The sequence below is a fragment of the Eublepharis macularius genome, chromosome 10 (assembly GCF_028583425.1).
Source record: "Eublepharis macularius isolate TG4126 chromosome 10, MPM_Emac_v1.0, whole genome shotgun sequence".
NCBI lineage: Eukaryota > Metazoa > Chordata > Lepidosauria > Squamata > Eublepharidae > Eublepharis > Eublepharis macularius.
In genome coordinates, this window is record NC_072799.1 from 65,093,757 (window position 1) to 65,112,969 (window position 19,213).

The following is a 19,213-nucleotide window of genomic DNA, read 5'->3' on the forward strand; positions in this document are numbered from 1 at the left end:
TTTGAAAGGTTTCTGGTGAACTACAGCGACCTTTAAGTCTTTGATGGAATGTCCTGGTAGATTGAAGTGTTCTCCCACTGGTTTCTGGACACTTCAGACACAGCTTTTATGTTTTTTAGAGTATCCTAATGTTGATAGATCGAAGCACTCTGGAAATGTTTCCTCCTGTCATCCTTACTTCTTAAAAATTATGTTGTTTTCTGTTTGTGAGCCACCTCAAGCAGCTCTCTGTACAGGTGGTACATAAATATTCCAAAGAAAAATCAAAGCTTGCAATTCTGTGTTTGTATGTCCTATCCCTCTGAGCTGCAACACTATGCAGATCTTGTTTATTTGCCCCAGAAAACCGGCAAATGGACTCAGGCTATTGAAGTTGCATGCACAAAGTTGCTAAGGCGCCAGGTTTGCCATTCCTCAGCTTCTGTCTAAAATGAAAGGAGTAGATGAGCCACATTTTCTTTGTGACATGGAGAAGAATAGAAGTCTATGCATTTGGACAGCTTTTATGTATTTTGTAATTGTCTAAAGCACAATTGTTCCAAATGTTGTATGGTGTCAGATTTCCAGGTGCTTGTATAGGGTAATGGCTAACTGCCTGAGCTGAGAAATCCAGTCAGAATTGCACCTGAGCCACAAGACAGCCAGTCAGCCTGAATGTAAAACAAAAGTCTAGTGGCACCTCAAAGACTAATTGTTATTTCAGTATGAGCTTTTGAGAGTCACTGCTCACTTCTTCAGATGTGGAAATCAAACTTAGAATGCTCCTTATGGAGCAGGTTGTGCAGGGTGGCGATTAAGATCAAGGATGAAGTCTGAGTCTTTCAAGTGCAAATTCATTATGTGGAAAAACATGAGAATGATTCTCAGGTTGATTTCCATATATATCTGAAGAAGTCAGCACTGACTCACAAAAGCTCATATTGCAATAAATGTGCTAGTCTTTAAGGTGCCACTGCTTTATTTTGTAGCAACGAACTAACCTTTTTGCAATGAAAATGGAATATATCCATTTATATACAGAAGTGTACTCTGATTTTTGAGGCCCTTTCACCTAATGGGACTAGATGGTCTTGGACAACTGATTTTTATGATTAATTTGTTTTGATTGTAATCAAAATGTATTACATGTTTTTTGTTTTTGGATTCTACAGAGGATAGAAACCAATGAGTTTAGACTGGAGTAACTTTGTACAGGATTATACTGTAAATCTCTCCACCTACCTGCTGCAAGCTTGTTGGAATAGAGAAGGCTAGCAGGTGCCCAGGGTGGGATGCACAAGTTCTCAGATATGTTTATATTTGTAGATCAAATAGTTGGGAAGGAGAAGTATTACTGACTTTACCTGCAGAGTAATTTAGTTTGATATTTAGAATCTGTGTTTGAATGACTGCTTGCATTGTTGCTTCTAAGCGAGAAACAATACAAATTAGTTTGTAGTTTGTATGTTTGAGATTGTAATTTTGTTTAGAAAAAAAGGTGTGCTCAAAACTTTAATGAAAGTTGTTGTTTCAGCTCACAAAGTAGATTTTTAGCTCACAACACTGCACAGCTTAGAGGGAACATTGGCAGTCAGACCCCTCTCTTATACTAGAAAGGCAGTTTATGGATATGGGATATCATAAACACCCTTTTGCTAGCAGTTCCAGACACTGCCCAGCACTCCCCTGCCTAATTCCGTCAGCACCACCCTCCACCTTTCCTTTCCCTCTTACCTCATCAAGGCTATTCAACACACATGATAGCCTCCCTATACTGCAGTTAAGTGCAAGCAATATTTTTACCTATAGCCCAGCTCAAGATAATCATATCACACCATTCTCAACTTATTGTCCTACCTCTGGACAAGCAATTAAGCCTTTGTTTTGTCAAAAAGAGTCCAGTAGCACCTTTAAGACTAACCAATTTTATTGTAGCATAAGCTTTCGAGAATCAAGTTCTCTTTGTCAGATGCATAGTACAGAGTACGGTTTCTGTACTATGCATCTGACGAAGAGAACTGTGATTCTCGAAAGCTTATGCTACAATAAAATTGGTTAGTCTTAAAGGTGCTACTGGACTCTTTTTGATTTTGCTACTACAGACTAACACGGCTAACTCCTCTGGATCTATGGCCTTTGTTTTGGAGGCAAGACGCCAGTCTCGCTCCAGGGTATGTTTTGCACTATACTTAGACTGCCCACCCATGTGTTCAGTTCATTGTGTGCGTCTTGTTACGCATCCACGCACCCTCAAGTTTGCTTAAGCCTCCTTCTTGCCATGAAGTGCAGGTTGCTTCGCTGCTCCTCTCCTCTATCTCCTAGACTGGTAATTGTTGTACTACCCTGAACGTCTCTCTCCCTCTTCCTCCCTGATTTTCTAGTTAGCCCTGTATGTAAGCTGTGTGTGACTTTCTGTTTGTTTGCCTTTATCACTCCTTTAGAGCACTCGCCTGGTTCATTCAGATAGTTCTCTAAGGGAATAATCCTGGTATGCATTGGTGGAGATATCCTAGTTACTTCCTCTTGTTGCATCTCCTTGAATGTGGATTCCTCCTACTCACAAGGAGACCCCATATTAGGGTAACAATCTATTTGCAGACTTTCTCAATTGTACTCCTCTGGCTCCACGTGAATGGGACCTGAATTGGGACATTTTTTCCCAAGTGCTCCACAACTTGAGGATACCTTCAATAGACCTGTTTGCCACCAACACAGATGACAAATACAGTTGCCTTTGTTCCCAGGCAGGTTAAGATTCTGTTGGGGGAAACTTTAATTAGCTCTGTTTGCCAGTTACAAAGTATCCCTTTTCTCATCTGAATAATGAATCAGTGCTTCAAAATTGGTGTTCATAGAAGCAGAAAAGGCTTATTATGAAAAGTTCTCAGATAAATTTGATGCACACTCTACTACAGCATGCCAATGAACAGGCGGCACCTACACTTATATGATCACACAGGCATGATACAAGAAAACAGTTGCTTACAGTATGGACAATTATTACAAGAAAGCATAAACAATCGAAAGAGTGTCTCATTATGTTTGGAGCATGATAGATTGACAGGTTGAGATATGTTTCCTTTTAAGTCATGTAACAAATTATTAGAAAGACTCCGTGGTTATTTCTACGTTGCTGAGATAGAACATCCCGAAGGCTGAAAACGAGGCAGGAAGGAAACATGTAGCCTTCATTTGTTCTCAAGAGTCCAAACTGACTGTACACAGAAAGGCCTTTTTGTTATTATAACCAAAATGCAGGACGGAATGAGTGATAAGCGCACAAGGAGAAGAGCTTTATTCATAAGTTCTTTAGTCAATTTAGACCACAAAGAGTCACGTTACGGAAAACAATAGAGGACCCCAAAAATTACCTAACAGATACAAAATCTCTTGAGTTGCACAACCTTATTCCTCCTCCTTTCTGTAGTCGCTGTTCTTGCATGCTGCCTGAGCAGGGATACACCATCCTCCTTAAATAGTCTCCCTTCCAATTTAATCCTCTCGCTCCTTCCCTCCTCTTTCCCCTTCAACCTGAAGAGTCCTGCAGCCCTGCCTCAGCTGCAGCTGCCTCCCAGGTTGCTCCATTCCTCAGGCGGGGCTTGATGATGTGATTGGCTCCCCAACTGGATTACCTAACCCAGAGTCTGCAGCCCCACCCTGCCTTTTCCAGGTGTGGTCTGGCCAGGCTGCTGCAGCTGCTCATTGTGTATCGTGGTGTCTTCCAACCTGTAGTTTGTGAAGCCTCTGAAAACAGCTTGCAGGCCAGCCCTGTTGAGACAATAATGGGGTGTGGGGGAGAGAAGTTGTCTAGCAATTGTTAACTTTATGATACTAGGTGGAAGTGTGGGGGGAGAGAAGGCTGGACAGTAGGTGGGAGCTGTTCAGTGTGTGGAAAAGTGAAAAGAGGTGTGGGTGAGTATAATTAGGACAGCCCAGGATGGGTCACCGTACCAAGTAAATTTGGACTTGTGCAATCCAAGTCTTGCATCACTCTGTGTGGTTTTCTAGATTTAGATAATGCAGGATTTCAGTTGAGTAGAACCAGAAACTCAATTGTTCATTGGTCTTTTATTTCTCTCTTCCTAGGTGTAACAGTTATTGACAAACCATTGTGAGTTGGAGAAAATATTTTACTTTGATTATGCACTAAAAGCAAGCTTCAGCACAAGTTAATTGAAGTGAATAAGCATCAAAGCACTTCTCAACTTATAACTGCACATTGAGCATGTTGGAAGCTGTGATCTCCTACCATTAAGGATGAAAATGAAGATTATTCTAGGTCGAAGCAATGTGTAGCATTATTAGACGTTAAGCCAAATCTGATGGAGATGCGGCAAAGATGTATGGACTCCCGTTCTTATGTGTTGGATCTCTGGGCAAAACTTCTTTCTTAAGGACCAATCATGCCTTTCATGGTTGAATCTGGATTTTTTTAAATTGGAAGATATAGTTTGTCCTGGTGAAAGTAAATGTGTCTTTTTTCCAAAGGAAAAAGAGAAATATCCATGAACTGCAGGTTTTCAGAAGATGTATTGAATCCCTTCTCAATACTACAAACTGGCATGAGAACCTGGTTGCTTTTTTTCTATATCGTCTTTGGTTTCATAACTATTGTGTGCATTTTAAGTGTGCAAGTAGCTTTCCTTTATACCTGTTTGAAATATGATGATTCTATTTCTAATTGGGACAGTAGATTGAGATATGCCAGTACTATATTGTAAAACAGATGTGTATATTTTGATATTAACCAATGCTTTAACAATAATGCCACTTACAGAAGAGATACAATGCTCCTGGAACAAGTGTAATGCCAAAATGTTTTTGTTTACCAATGATCTTTGTTTACTAAATTCTTTTGTTATGGTTTTGATGTATACTCTGTCATTAAGTTTAATATTAAGCATGAACATAATTTCAGGTTTTTAATGAATGTATGAGCTCCATTTTACTTGCATGGCATTTAAAACTCTCAATGTGATTTGTGCTGCTGTTGAGAACTACATACTGTATGTGAATGTTTGTAAAGAAATGGCATTTTAAGTCTTGGATGCTTTAAATATGACCAAAATTATTGTCATTTTGACCTATTTTCTTTAATAAAACTTTGCATATTTGGTTTTTCCTAAAATATGTTTGGGCCTAGTGTTTAATCAAGGCATCAGTCTTGAAAATAGAAAAGTGGCCCTGTTTTTCTTTGGGTATTGTTGGGTTCTTAAGAGCATAATCATTTCTGGGAATGTGGATAGTAGAAACTTTTTTGGGTGGGAAGAGATCATAAGGTAAAATGCTACTAATTTGCAAACACATAGTAAGTGTGCAGAAGAGAGAGAATAACGGTTTACTCTGCCTTATATACTATTTTTAACCTACAGGGATTTGGAACATCGGGAACTCCTGACAGCAATTGAGTTCTAGAAGAAGGCTACTTGATGTTGCTGTTAGGTCGCAATCCTTGGGAGATGTTCAAGAAAATTCTAAGAAGCATCTCAGAAAACTCCTTTAGATATCATGAGTCACGGGTAGAAATGTTGTGTAATAGAACGACCCATCTTGTAAACGGCTGATGCCTCTCGCTAAGGTTGCAAATCCTGTGCAGACTTGCTCAAAGGCCCTGCTAAATTCAGTTGCACGCAAATCCTACGCATCTTTGTGCAAAAATCCTGTTGATTTCGTCTGAACGGTTAAGACTGAATTAACCCGGGTTTACTTTTGAGTAAAACTGCGCACAACGCCCGCCTGCCAATCGGCCATAAATTGCATTAGAACTTTCATCCGAATCAAACGGGAAAGAAGCACGGGAGACTTAGGGCGCCTCGTTGTTTCTATGGCAACCTTCCGCCTCGGAAAACATTACACGCTCGTCAGTCGACATCGGGACCACCGCTGCAAGTGATTGGATCTCAGCTACGATCTCACTATTCTCACTCCATCCCTTCAGCAAATGGGAGCTCGCGAGTTCCCTTGTGCTTCGGTCTCGGCATATACCTGCTCATGACGAAATGTCACGCCGTAGCCAATCGGGGAGGCGAAGGGGTTGTGTTCCGACCAATGAGAGAGGCGTATATCAGAAGTCGTGCTGGAGAGCGGCCGCTCGGCGGTGCTTCTGTCGAGGGAAGAGCCGGTGCGCGCTGAGGTAAGTGGCGTGGCCTGACGGAAGACAGGTAGGTGGCGAAGGTTGCCGCCGCCGTCCCGTGACGGCTTCATCGGAGCCTTGCGCGGGCGGGTTCGCTCCCGCTCTTGTGTCTGCGAAGCACTGCTCGCTGGGGCGCTGATCGGCCGCTGTGTTCGTGACTCGGCTTCAGTGTCCGGCGCCAGGAGGCCGCGGGATGGGAAGAGCTCCGGTGTGCAGGCTGCGCTCCTCTGCGCTCCCGCCTCTGACTACGCCGGATTAGGGCCGGGTGATTGCTGGGGGCCAGGGAAGAGGGAAGGAGTGAGGGGGAGCGTTGCGCTGCGGCCCCTCCGGAAGTCTTTTCCCCCAAACGCCTCGGTCTCTGCCTCTGTGTGTCGTGAGGTCCTGCTGAATTCACAACGTAGAGAGAGGAAAGAATACTTGCAATCGCTCCTGAACTCTTCACTTCAACCCTGCGCCTCGGTCCGAGATGCTTATTTAGTGTATCGTTATCCTCCTCTCCAGGGAGCTCGGGGTAGAATTCTTTTCTCCATTTTATCCTCACAACAACCCGATGGGGTGAGGTGGGCTGAAGGAGGCCTCAGATTTGGAGAGCCAGTTTGGCGTCGTGGTTAAGAGCGCAGGACTCCACCCGGAGAACTGGGTTTGATTCCCCTCTTCTCTGCTTGAAGCCAGCTGAAGGACACCTGTCAATCACAACTCTTCCATAACTCAGCCCCATCCACTTAACACACTTTGTAAACCACTCTGAGTGTGGCATTAAGTTGTCCTGAAGGGCGGTACATAAATCAAATATTATTTTGCCCCAGCGGGTGTCAAGGAGAGCCAGTTTGGTGTAGTGGTTAAGAGTGGCAGGACTCTAATCTGGAGGAACCGGGTTTGATTCCCCACTCCTCCACTTGAAGCCAGCTGGGTGACCTTGGGTCAGCCTCAGTTTTTAGAAGCTCTCTCAGCCCCACCCACCTCACAGGGTGATTGTTGTGGGGATAATGATAACATTCTTTGTTAACTGCTCTAAGTGGGTGTTAAGTCATCCTGAAAGGCAGTGTATAAATCAGCTGTTGTTGTTAAAGTGGGATTTGAACCTGGGTCAGAGTCTAGTGCTTTATGCCACAATAATGGTAATCTATATTTTTGGTTGTTGTGGGTTTTCCGGGCTGTATTGCCGTGGTCTTGGCATTGTAGTTCCTGACGTTTCCCCAGCAGCTGTGGCTGGCATCTTCAGAGGTGTAGCACCAAAAGACAGAGATCTCTCAGTGTCACAGTGTGGAAAAGATGTTGGCAGGTCATTTGTATCTACTCAGGAGGGGTGGGGTTGAGCTGAGTCATCCTGTAAGAGTTTCCCAGGGTGTGGAATGCTAATGGCGGGAGGCCTCACTGTATCCTGAGGAGGTTCTTTTACATATGGATTGGTGCTTGATGTGCTAATCTTCTCTGCAGGGCTATTGTCGGGTGTGGAGTGTTTTGTTGGCCTGGTGTTTTTCAGAAATGGAAACCATGCTCTGTTCATTCTTAAGGTTTCTTCTTTCCTGTTGAAGTTTTGCTTATGCTTGTGAATTTCAATGGCTTCCCTGTGCAGTCTGACAAAGTAGTTGGTAGTGTTGTCCAGTATTTTGGTGTCCTGGAATAAGATACTGTGCCCTGTTTGAGTTAGGCTATGTTCAGCCACTGCTGATTTTTCAGGTTGTCCAAGTCTGCAGTGTCTTTCATGTTCTTTTATTCTTGTCTGGATGCTACGCTTTGTGGTCCCGATGTAAACTTGTCCACAGCTGCAGGGTATCCGTCTTGTGTGATCCACTAATATTTTCATTATGCAATTATTATGATACAGGAAACCAACTCACACTGATCGGTACTTACACAAAAACTCCAATCACCACCCTCGACAGAAAAGAGGCATAATGAAAACATTAGTGGATCGCGCAAGACGGATATGTGAGCCGCACTTTCTCAATGAGGAAATTAATCATCTAAACCACGCACTTCAGGCAAATGGCTACTCCAGAAATGAAATCCGAAGAGCAATCAACCCAGGATGAATCAAACAACCAAGGAAAAACAGTCTCCTACAGGAAAAGTGTTTTTGCCATATATCAAAGGAATTACTGATCAGATGGGAAAGCTTATGAAAAAGCATAACCTTCAAGCAGTATTCAGACCCACCCGAAAAATACAACAGATGCTACGATCAGCAAAAGACAGTAGAGACTCCCTCACCTCTGCAGGAGTATACCGTATACCCTGCAGCTGTGGACAACTTTACATCGGGACCACAAAGCGTAGCATCCAGACAAGAATAAAAGAACATGAAAGACACTGCAGACTTGGACAACCTGAAAAATCAGCAGTGGCTGAACATAGCCTAACTCAAACAGGGCACAGTATCTTATGCCAGGACACCAAAATACTGGACAACACTACCAACTACTTTGTCAGACTGCATAGGGAAGCCATTGAAATTCACAAGCATAAGCAAAACTTCAACAGGAAAGAAGAAACCTTAAGAATGAACAGAGCATGGTTTCCATTTCTGAAAAACACCAGGCTAACAAAACACTCTATACTCGACAATAGCCCTGCAGAGAAGATTAGCACATCAAGCACCAATCCATATGCAAAAGAACCTCCTCAGGATACAGTGAGGCCTCCCGCCATTAGCATTCCACACCCTGGGAAACTCTTACAGGATGACTCAGCTCAACCCCACCCCTCCTGAGTAGATACAAATGACCTGCCAACATCTTTTCCACACTGTGACACTGAGAGATCTCTGTCTTTTGGTGCTACACCTCTGAAGATGCCAGCCACAGCTGCTGGGGAAACGTCAGGAACTACAATGCCAAGACCACGGCAATACAGCCCAGAAAACCCACAACAACCATCGTTCTCCGGCCATGAAAGCCTTCGACAATAAATCTATATTTTTAATTTTCAACCCAGTCAAATCTGAGGATATTTAAATCGAGATGGGAGTGATCAACCGGATTTCCCTTTGGAGACAAGACAAATCTAGGAGGTGAAATGTCTGAAGGATAGCACAGTATCCAGCAACATGTGGCCGCAATGTGTCTATGTGATCTCTCCTCCTTCCCCCAATACCTTCTCAGGAGGATTGCTATTGAGAGTTATCAATAATATTTTCTGAACATCTTGCAGATTCATAAATCCTGCAGAGGAGCTGCAAGTGGAATGTTCCAGAGCTGAATGATGGCGACCAATGGCAGTGTTGGCATACTGAATTCTGCTTTCGTGGCGGTTGAATATGTAGATTCTTTCTTGCCCAAGAATCCACTACAGCAACTATTTAAAAATGCTTGGATGTCTATGCTGAATAACTACTCTAAGTTCCAGATTGCAACATGGGGATCACTTATAGCGCATGAGTTTGCGTATTTCTTAATATGCTTGCCTGGATTTGTATTTCAATTTATACCTTACATGCAAAAGTATAAAATACAACAGGTAAGGTGGATTTGGTTTGTTTCCTCTGAAAAATTCACGCTCTGATTTCTCTTGGAATCACTGAATCTTTTGCCCCCATCCTTTCCCAATTGCTGGTTTTATTTTTGAAGCCTACCTAAAGTGTATTATGAAAGATAAGAATGGTAATCTTTTTGTTTTCTCCTGCTGTCAACATACACAAGGAATGATTTTCTCCAATTGGGACGAAGGGACATGGGAAGAAATGGGTTTGGAGGTTTGGTCATGAACTGGAAAGCATTCCTTTTAAGTAAATGTTTTGTGTGTGCCTGTACATTGCATTGTGGAGTTAAATGCAACTGTGCTGCCAGGTTGAACCACTAACAGGTGTAATATTGCTAGATCTAAGATGCTACTCTGTTCTGGGCGCCAGAAGAATCAGAGCTGTTATTAAAAGTAAAGGATAATAATGCTAATCTCTAAGGTCCCCTACTAAGTCACTGGTTCACAGCAGCTAGCACGATAGAACTGGAACTTAGTTCCTGTTAATGGCATCAGCCCTTGAGTGGCTGCTTCCTAACAAAATACCTTTGGAATGCACTCAAACTGGTTCTCTGATTGAGTTGGGTCCAGCAATCCCTCGACGGTAGGTGCTGACAGTTGTGGATTTCCTTCACTCTCCTCCCAGCTGCCCGTTCTGACCCTAGGAAAGTTTATTCCTGGAATCCTTGGAATGACTTAGGACTATTAGCCAAATAGTCCAAAGGCTGCAGTGGGGAGGGGGAAGGTGATTAAATTGCCCTTTCTGTCTGACAGCACAGCTCCATTGATGAGAGACAGAGCAGGGGGTAAAGTCCACCCCCTGCAGCCTCCTGTCCTGCATAGGTATTAGTCTGTGCAGGTCCTACAACTCCAGGAACAAACTTTCCCAAGGTCAGAAATGGCTGCTGATGGGGGGAGAGGGTGGGCATTCCTGTGCCCATAGATTGCTGAATCCAACCAGATATTGTACGTATGAATTAACGCATGTCTTGTTTAATGTTAAGATATTGTTATAGAAAATATGCAATAAAGGTTTAATATTCAATACCTACTCACTCCAGTGGCGATGACGCAGGCAGTCGGATGTTAAATGCATTGATTATTTGAGCATTGTAGGAATAGAATATAATAACATTTCCTGGTGAAATTAACACCTATGACCGTTGAAGGATCTGCACTGATTTCACATAAGCCCTTTGATAACAGTGTGTTGGCTTGGAATGATGAAGGTTCCTTGGACCTTGTAAACTGTAATATCTGCTCTTGACCTGTAAATTGCAGTCTCAGGTCATTGCATTGGGTTGGATCTAAAGGTACCATTGCACCATCGGAATGGCACTTCCGTTGTTGAAGGGAGAGAGGGGAACTTCTGCCAGCTTCCCTCTCCAAATACAGACTCCTGGTTTTCTCTGCCCACACTGTTTTTGAGGGTCTTTTGGGCCCCCAAATTTAGAACTTCGGGAGGAGATGCAGTTGGAGTGGGATGGCAGGGACATCTTGCTATGCTACCATTGCATATCTGGTGGCGGTCTGGAAATGAATCTAGCCCAACAAATTCAGGCAACACATTCAGTCTTAGAACCTTTTCCAGGTTGAGAGTCACATAGCTGAAGCCCATCACACAATTATTCAGGTATGATAGGTCCCATACACCAGTCCATTTTAATATCCCTTATAGAGAACCATCAGTTTTATTCCCTGAATTTTGGGCATTTGATTGGCTGACATCCCGAGCTCTCTTGATCTACAAACCAATGTCTTCCTTTTCATCCTTAGTCAGAAACCTGTTTACTGATAGGTAAATGTAAAATTCCATTGTGTTTGTCACCAGCTGCAGAATCTTCCAATTGCTTTTCTTCTTTTACATTATGGTAGCAAGAGAGATTTCAGGATATTTTCTTGCTGCCCAATCACTTTACATGATGTCTCATGTGACCCTACCAGGGTTATTCACTGCCTAAGATGGAGGTTATCTGACACTTTGTAAGAGAATTATGAAGTGTCCTCAGTAGCATAATGAATAACTGGACTGTTGGCAGCACTACCAAGGTTTTTACGACCCAGTCAGGGGATATGTTGAATTTGCAGAGAAGGATTAAGGCAAGAAAGCACTCTGTATGAGCCAGTGTCCATTTTCCTTATTTCCGCCCTTTGGAGTAATCTGATAGTAACTGGCTAGAGAACTAACAGATCGAAACCTGAGATTTAGAGGACAGTTGATAATCCAGTCAGCCAATGACCCACAGTGATTGACCTGCTGCAATTTTGGGCAATATCAGTTGAAGCAGATTTGTACCAATAGGAGGGGATTTACAGTTCAAGTTACACCTTGAATACTGGTGGTGGAATATTCTACTTTTCTTTCTATTTATGAAATCAGCATTATTTAAAGATTTTTGTTTAATTCACAGGAAAAGCCAGAAACATGGGAAAAACAATGGAGGTGTTTCAAAATCGTTATGTTCAATCACTTCTTCATTCAGTTCCCTTTGATATGTGGCACGTACTATTTTACGGAATATTTCAGCATTCCTTATGACTGGGAAAGCATGCCGAGATGGTAAGGAGCGGGAATTCTGTTACGTTAACAGCAGTTAGGTTGGAAAGGACACACTGCCTCAAGAGGTAGCTTCGGTCTCTTGAGTGCTCCTCTGCTCAGGCACCGAACTCCAGCCTGAGAGAGACTTCAGAACTAGAAGTAATCCAGTCAGTGATGTTTAGTCGTTCCAAGCAGAACTTTCCTTGTGGCTTTCAAACCATTCTGACTTGTCTTGTTTATGGGGGTGTCGTAGGAAGTGGCAGTGTGCTAGCGTTTAGTGCTAGCGTTTATCCTCTAAATGTATAGTTTTTATTATCTTTCCAGATGGTTTCCATATGAGGACAGGCATGTGTGGTTTCTGCATTGGTGGTGCGTCTGCCCACAGAGCACAGCAGCAATGGGGTTTTCATATGGCAAGCAAGGGGCCCATCCACCTTCGAGGCCGCTGGGACTTTTTCAAACTTGAAAAAATAATCAGCAATTGAATATCATTATATCAGTATACAGTTATAATAGCTGTAATAGGTTCACAGCATTCTTTTAAAAAAGTAAATCTGTAGCTTCTTCCCTTTATATCTCCACAACAGAAGGAGCTAGAGGCTTAATGTAAAAAAAGAAAGCAAGCTGGGAAAACGAGTTATATATTATCACAAAAGCATGGAGCTGTAAAAATATGGAATAGCTAATTTTAAAAAGCCCCGGGTGTGTGGGTGGGTGGGGAAATGGTGGCCACCATGGGGAGCAGGAAAATCCAAACTTCCCTCCCAGAAGGCAGCCATCCAGGCTTTACTGTGTTTCCAAATCTGCAGCAAAGCGAAGCAGAATATTGAAGAAAAGCTGAAAAACTCTTTAAGAGGTGCCTGAATACGCCACGATGCTGTGGGAAAAAATTCCACTTCCCAATGGCATTGAATCCAGGGCAGATAACCCATGTGGAAAGGGTTGGCATGTTTCTCATTGATTCCTTAGGACAACTCTGGTTAAACTTCCCACCAGTAGCTGCAAGCATTTCTTTACATCATTTATTGCTTTAGATCAGGGATCTCTGGTAGGTAGCTCGTGAACTAGTGGTAGCCTGTCTGCTGCTGCAGAGTAGCTCACACATTTCCCCCCAAAGACTAAAAATAGCTGCTCTACGCATTTTTTAAAAAACTTTTAGTTTATAGGATTGTTCACTGTGCTACTTAGTTGATAGCTTCATTTATGACACTTTTCCTACTCCATGCTGTTTTTTCAGGACAGCAAAATATTGTAACATGTCAGGGGCGCAGTAGCACCTTGGGATATTTTTCATTAATCACAAGTAATGCAAGAAAAGGTTTACAAATCTATTTTAGAACACATGTATACAATGTTACACCTTTAGCTTGTTTTAGCCCATCTAGTACATCTAGTAAGCCTATACTAATTTGCACAGTTTTAAAACTATGAAGCTGGTCTGTCATCTTTTAAAGATAACAATGAGTATTCCTTGCAACCTAGTTGGCTTTGGCACCATACAAAATGAAATTGTATCTTTCACATCACAGGTTAAGCTGCCTGTTTATTAGTTTTTTTGTAAAGTGTCTTTGTCTGGCTCACCAGAGATCTAATGGGATGTTTCTAGTTCATACTGATTCTTCATATATTCCTGCCCTTGCAAATATTCAGTAGCAAGTTATATTCCTCATAGGCAATGCAGTATTCATTTTCAGTCCAGCAGTGGAGCAACAGCAGGGAAGAGGTTAGAATCAGGAAGGAGATATTCTGTTCTGTTGAACATCACCCTTAACCAGTAACTTTATTTTTCATAGGTTTGTGATACTTGCCCAATGTTTGGGATGTGCTGTGATTGAGGACACCTGGCATTATTTTCTTCATAGACTTTTGCACCATAAGAGACTATATAAGCACATCCACAAAGTACATCACGAGTTTGTTGTATGTATAGCCTTAATTTTTCATGTTTGCATAGTTAACGTGTAGGTGTTGTCACTTCATGAATGTATAGAGTGTCAGTAACTGATACTGAACTGGGGGAATTGACCAGCACATTTGCCAAAATATTTCTGTTGAGTTTTATAGCACTGCAATTGCTTCAACTTGGTATCACAGGGACTGCAACTCAGCCAGGTTTCAAAAATTGAAATTCTTTTAATATCTTGGTACTTCTTCCTGGATAGCAGAGAACACCAGTGATAGCCGATGCCCAGTTCCCAGAGCCTAGAAGTTCTATTAGACTTTCTCTGTGAAATGTGTGTCTTCCTAGAACAAGGGACCTTGCTGCCAACTCAGAATCCCAAAAGGTTTGAAAGCCTGTGATAGACCTCTGATGGTTAAAAATGTACTGTTTTAAATTGAATTTTTAAACATTTAAAGTGAAATCTGAATTTATTACGAGAAAACAGAGTCTGAGGTCAGTGTCAAGACACTTCAGCCATCATAGGAATTGTCTGCTGTGCCTTGGATCATTTTGGCTATTGCTTTCTGCAGTTTTTCAAGGTGCACAGTATCCTTTTTCAGATGGGCTGTCTAGAATTCTGCAAAGTATTCTAAACTCAGTTGTGATTCAGGTTTAGGTACAGGCACTGATATTTTTATTTCTAGTCCTTTTCCTAATTCTGGTGTGCAATTTGCCCTCTTTCATTATTGTCATCCGTTTAGTTGCTTTTCACTGAGCAATCTGCCACGATCTCTTTCCTTGAAAGTCACAGACATTTCAAGGCCCATCACTAGACATGCGAAACTTACTCGGTTTTCTATTCCAAAGTTGTCTCTTTACATTTATTTACATTGTATCTCATTTGCTTCATTTTTCTTTGTCCTTTTCAGCCCTGAATCCAGATTAGTTATAAATAAGTCTAATAACAGACGCAAAACTTCGCTTGCTTCCTTCCATTATGAATGAATTAAGAGAGTTGCTTATCTCTAATTACCTGGAGACGTGATCAGTTCACTGTTTTCCTATAACTCGTGCCTTTTAAATTTAGTTTCTACTGGACATCCTACGAAAGGAGATTTGGGTTTGTTAGTAATGACATCACCATCATCCTGTCCTTTCTCAATTTAAACCGCCCTGATTACACCTCAGTTTCCATGCTATTGGCTTGCTACCTGTTGGCTTGGTTTTTGTTGGAAAAAGCAAGGACCATTAGCATTAAGAAGCTATAACCCCTGATGTTTGATGTCGCCATCCCATCCCACCCCTCAAAGAGATGTGCGTGTAGTTTGAAGAAAGCCCTGTGGACAAAAAGGCCTGCAATGCCCTAGTGCTGGTGTGTAGGGGTGTGGCGAGAGGGCTCTAAAGGCCCAGTGGGTCCGCCCTCACTCTATTTGCCCTGCACTGGCCACATTGTCACAGATTCTGCAAAATACATGTGAAATATGTCATGTAACTTTGGCCACTGCAGATACTGTTTGGATGGAAAATTTATAAAGTGGCTTAACCAATGGTATCAGCTCCCCTTATTCTATATCTGTTTGCAAATGAAAGATTTTGACTTCCCATACAGCACCAATATGAAGCCTGTTCACATTTGCTTCTTAGAATTAATGTAAACTACGTTGTAAGACCACTTTTTATCATCCATACTTGTCTGAGATAAAGCATTTTATCAATGCGGCAATCTTCAGATTGTGGTGTGACCCACGCATGGATCTTGGCCTATCAGTTAACACTCAAATATTTAAAGTACTTTTGTTTTGCTGTGAGTTCTAACTGTCCTCCTAAGTCTAAACTTACCCGCTACCAGGTGACTTTAAAGTATTTCAGGAATAGATACCTGCTTGAGAGCTTGAAGGGTCACAAACGCTTTTTCCTTCTGGCTATTTTAAAAATGAGGGTTGGTGGCAGTGAAATGCCTTAGACTTTGGATTCTACTTACATTTCTGCCCTTCTTGTAATGAGCTAACCATGGGCGAAGGGGAGAGAATTCTCCTACAGGTCCTATTGATGTATATCTGCTTGTGTGGTTTCCAAACTACTGGTGTGTATTTAGGTAGTATGTTAATGCTGAGGGTTTTTTCCTTTAAATCTGTGCCTTTTCCCTCCTTAGGCTCCGTTTGGGATGCAAGCAGAATATGCTCACCCTCTGGAAACCCTTATCCTTGGAGCTGGATTTTTTATTGGAATAATAGTCTTCTGCAATCACATGATTCTGCTGTGGGCATGGCTAATTTGTCGCTTGCTGGAGACCGTTGATGTCCACAGGTAAAATATCCTTATGTTGTTTATTGCTGATGCCTGTTGTTAAACTCAGAACCAACAATGTTTCAATAGGATTTGTATGTAACAATTAAAGGCTTAAGGTCCTTATTTGAAAAATGTGGATTTAAGACTGAAATCTTATGTGTATTTACATGGGAGTAAGTTTCATCCAGTTTAGAGGAGCTCACATCTGCATTTATAGGAATGCATTTCTTCTGGTGCATTTCCCTGATAGCAAATGTATACAATGGGTTGGATGCAGTCAGCGCTTTCACTCATTCTTGCCCAGTTCCCCCTCCCACTACAACCCCTGTCCCATGTGTCTCTTTTACATGCAGCTAATCCCCAACGTAGCTTTTTTGGTGGTCAAAGAGGATCCCTCCTTTTTTATTAGTGAAAAAGCTGGGATTCAACCCAATATTTTGTTGTTCTTTGGGCAAAAAAATCCATTGACCTTCTGCATAAAGCACTGCTTCATGATACTGCACAGTGTGACTCTGTACTTCTCTACTATTTACTCTCCAGTAAAAAATCGAGGTAACTTGGGTATACGAAACTTTTGTACATCATTGTACTTGGATAGGCAAACTTCTGCCTTGGACTGGTTTTATTCCAATCTGTCAATTGCCATGCATTTGTTGCAGGAAGCTGTCACAATGCATCTGCTTCCAGAAGGGAAAGCTGAAGGCCTTTGCTGTTTTACAAATGGCACGTTAGGGGCATGGTAACTCGAAATTTAATGGGACAACTTACACCTGTTTCTCTGTACTTGGAACATGTATGGAACTCAGCAATAACAACAGGACCTAAAAATGCTTAATTTTGACTGGGTTGTGTTTTAAGATAGGAGTGCATCTCACTTCTCCCTGTTCCCAGGGAGCTTTTGCTCACACATCTCCCTTCCTATAGCTGTCTGCTACTCTACAAAGCCCTTTCTGTTATGCATAGAGTTCCTCCCATGAGTTGACTGTGCATGATTGTCTTGCATGGATGATATTCTGTGGAACAAACAATTCATGCAAGATAAGATTTTCAGTCCTGAATTTATTTCTTTTGTACATCTGTCACATCAGAGGTTTGCAGTTCAGTCGAATAGCATTGGTTTTTAGACATTTTGAAATCATAGTTGTTAAAGAAATGAGTAACTGTCTAAGCTACCAGCCCTGCTTCAGTGTAAAGGAAATGTGAAAAATTGCTTTTGTGGCACTATTGTGAAACGGCTCTCACTTTTCTTTGTAGTGGCTACGATGTTCCTCTGAACCCTTTGCATTTGCTGCCTTTCTATGGTGGCAGTCGATTTCATGACTTCCATCACATGAACTTCATTGGCAACTATTCTTCAACGTTCACATGGTGGGATAAAATCTTTGGTACAGACTCTCAGTACAACAGTTATGTGGAGAAAATGAAGAAACAGGAGCATGTGGTGGAAAAGAAGACCAAATAAATCCTGCCACTGTAAAGAGTAAAGGTCAGCAGTCAAGGGATGTAAGTGGTTGCCTTGCGCTTCTGGTTAAAACTGAAAGGTATGCCGCGATTCTAAAGCAAAGTTTGCTTTAAAGGAAGCCCGAGAGCACGCCTGCTGACCCTTTGTCACGTAGGAGGAGAAACCATTAATTGCTATAGCATCCTAGTTGGAATGCTTTTCTATTTTATACAAAATAAAGCACACAACTTAAGAGGAAGGTAAATACATTTGCAAGTTTTGTGCCCTTTACCTTTGGGTTGAACTATTACACACTTTTGGGATACAAATGTTAAACTTTGTAGAACTTGTAAAATGCAACCATGAAAATTGTGGTTTTACTAGTTTTTTAAACCATACATTGAGGAGGACTTCCTTGGGAGCAGAAGCAGAGGAGCTTTTCAGCAACCGTTTGCACATGTTAATAGCTGTTCATTCCAAAACTTTTATTTGTCTCACGTCATTAAATTATGCTGTGTTTGAAAGAGTGGCTTTTCTCTTGGGAAGAGCCTTTTTATTCTTTTTTAAGTATCTGTTCTGTCAGTGTGTGAAGCATTGCATAACAATTTGTAAACTACTGAGGTGTTGGTATGATTTACATTCGTGGCTTGCAAAAGAATGTAGAATTGGTCTGACTTTTGTTTAAGTTTACCATCCAGCAAATAAAACCATATTGGCTTTCAGACTCTTTCCCTGCCTTCGTAATATAATATTGTCAGAATGTATATGCATATATGCTGACATTAGAAAGCCCGATGCATACCCAACGATCTAAAGAACGTTACAGATTCTTCGTTTGGATAACAATCGTATTCGTTAGCAGAGGCTGAAAATAATGTTGGCTTCACTTTCTATAATTAGATGCTGATAAGTCATTGGACTTATCCTGTCAGACTATCTGACTAATCTCTCAAACTAAGATTTCAAGGTATGGATGGCATAGATTGCTAACACAATGAACACCTACTGAACTCATGGCAGTAGTGGGATTTGAACCAGTAGAGTGCTGATTCACAGCCAAACCACTTAACCACAGTACTACAGCACAGCATGGTATTATGGTTAAGTGGTTCAGCTATGAATCAGCACTCTACTGGTTTGAATCCCACTATTGCCATGAGCTCAGTAGGTGTCCTTGGGTAAGCTACTCAGCTCCAGCTCCCCAGCTGTATAGCAGGGATAATGACACTAACACAATGAATGAATTTCTGTATATGTGGATTCAGATAATGAAGAATTGTTTAAAATATAACCCATCAAATGATATCTGTAAATTTGATTGAGCATTCAAAAGTGGAAGGGATTTTTTTTTATGTAGAAAAAGAACTTTGATCAGGTAGATTAGCTCTGTTTAACAAAAATTCGACATGTTTTAATCCACAAGGTATATTTAGACAATTAGTCTCGCTAATATACTTGAACCCTCATGACCAGAAAATAACTAATGATGCT

The 19,213-nt window shown here is 41.7% G+C and overlaps 2 protein-coding genes across 5 annotated transcripts in view; both read left to right on the forward strand.

The window, feature by feature from the left end:
* KLHL2 (kelch like family member 2) overlaps positions 1–5,057 on the forward strand; it is a 68,013-nt gene extending 62,956 nt beyond the window's left edge. The window contains exon 15 of the mRNA XM_054989886.1: positions 4,066–5,057. Coding sequence (XP_054845861.1) covers positions 4,066–4,094 — 29 coding nt within the window. The 3' untranslated portion in view covers positions 4,095–5,057. The remainder of the gene's footprint in view (positions 1–4,065) is intronic.
* A 980-nt stretch (positions 5,058–6,037) lies between these two features.
* MSMO1 (methylsterol monooxygenase 1) lies at positions 6,038–18,451 on the forward strand. 4 transcript variants are annotated; one of them, XM_054990615.1, is made up of 6 exons: positions 6,038–6,112; positions 9,266–9,571; positions 11,983–12,131; positions 13,904–14,030; positions 16,145–16,299; positions 17,536–18,451. In XM_054990615.1, the coding sequence occupies exons 2-6, from the start codon at positions 9,314–9,316 to the stop codon at positions 17,741–17,743; spliced, it is 897 nt and encodes a 298-aa protein (XP_054846590.1). In that variant the 5' UTR covers positions 6,038–6,112; positions 9,266–9,313; the 3' UTR covers positions 17,744–18,451. The 4 variants fall into 4 exon arrangements, with proteins under 4 accessions (XP_054846590.1, XP_054846592.1, XP_054846591.1 ...); XM_054990617.1 differs by lacking the exon at positions 6,038–6,112 and adding an exon at positions 6,125–6,140; XM_054990616.1 differs by lacking the exon at positions 6,038–6,112 and adding an exon at positions 6,183–6,377.
* Positions 18,452–19,213: the final 762 nt, after the last annotated feature.

What these genes read in the sequence shown, in the direction of transcription:
- MSMO1 (XM_054990615.1), top strand. Translation starts at nt 9,314, where the DNA reads ATGATGGCGACCAATGGCAGTGTTGGCATACTGAATTCTGCTTTCGTG. An exon ending in TGGGAAAGCATGCCGAGATG is followed by an intron (nt 12,132 to 13,903) that starts GTAAGGAGCGGG and finishes TATTTTTCATAG; the next exon opens with GTTTGTGATACTTGCCCAAT. An exon ending in GAGACCGTTGATGTCCACAG is followed by an intron (nt 16,300 to 17,535) that starts GTAAAATATCCT and finishes TTTTCTTTGTAG; the next exon opens with TGGCTACGATGTTCCTCTGA.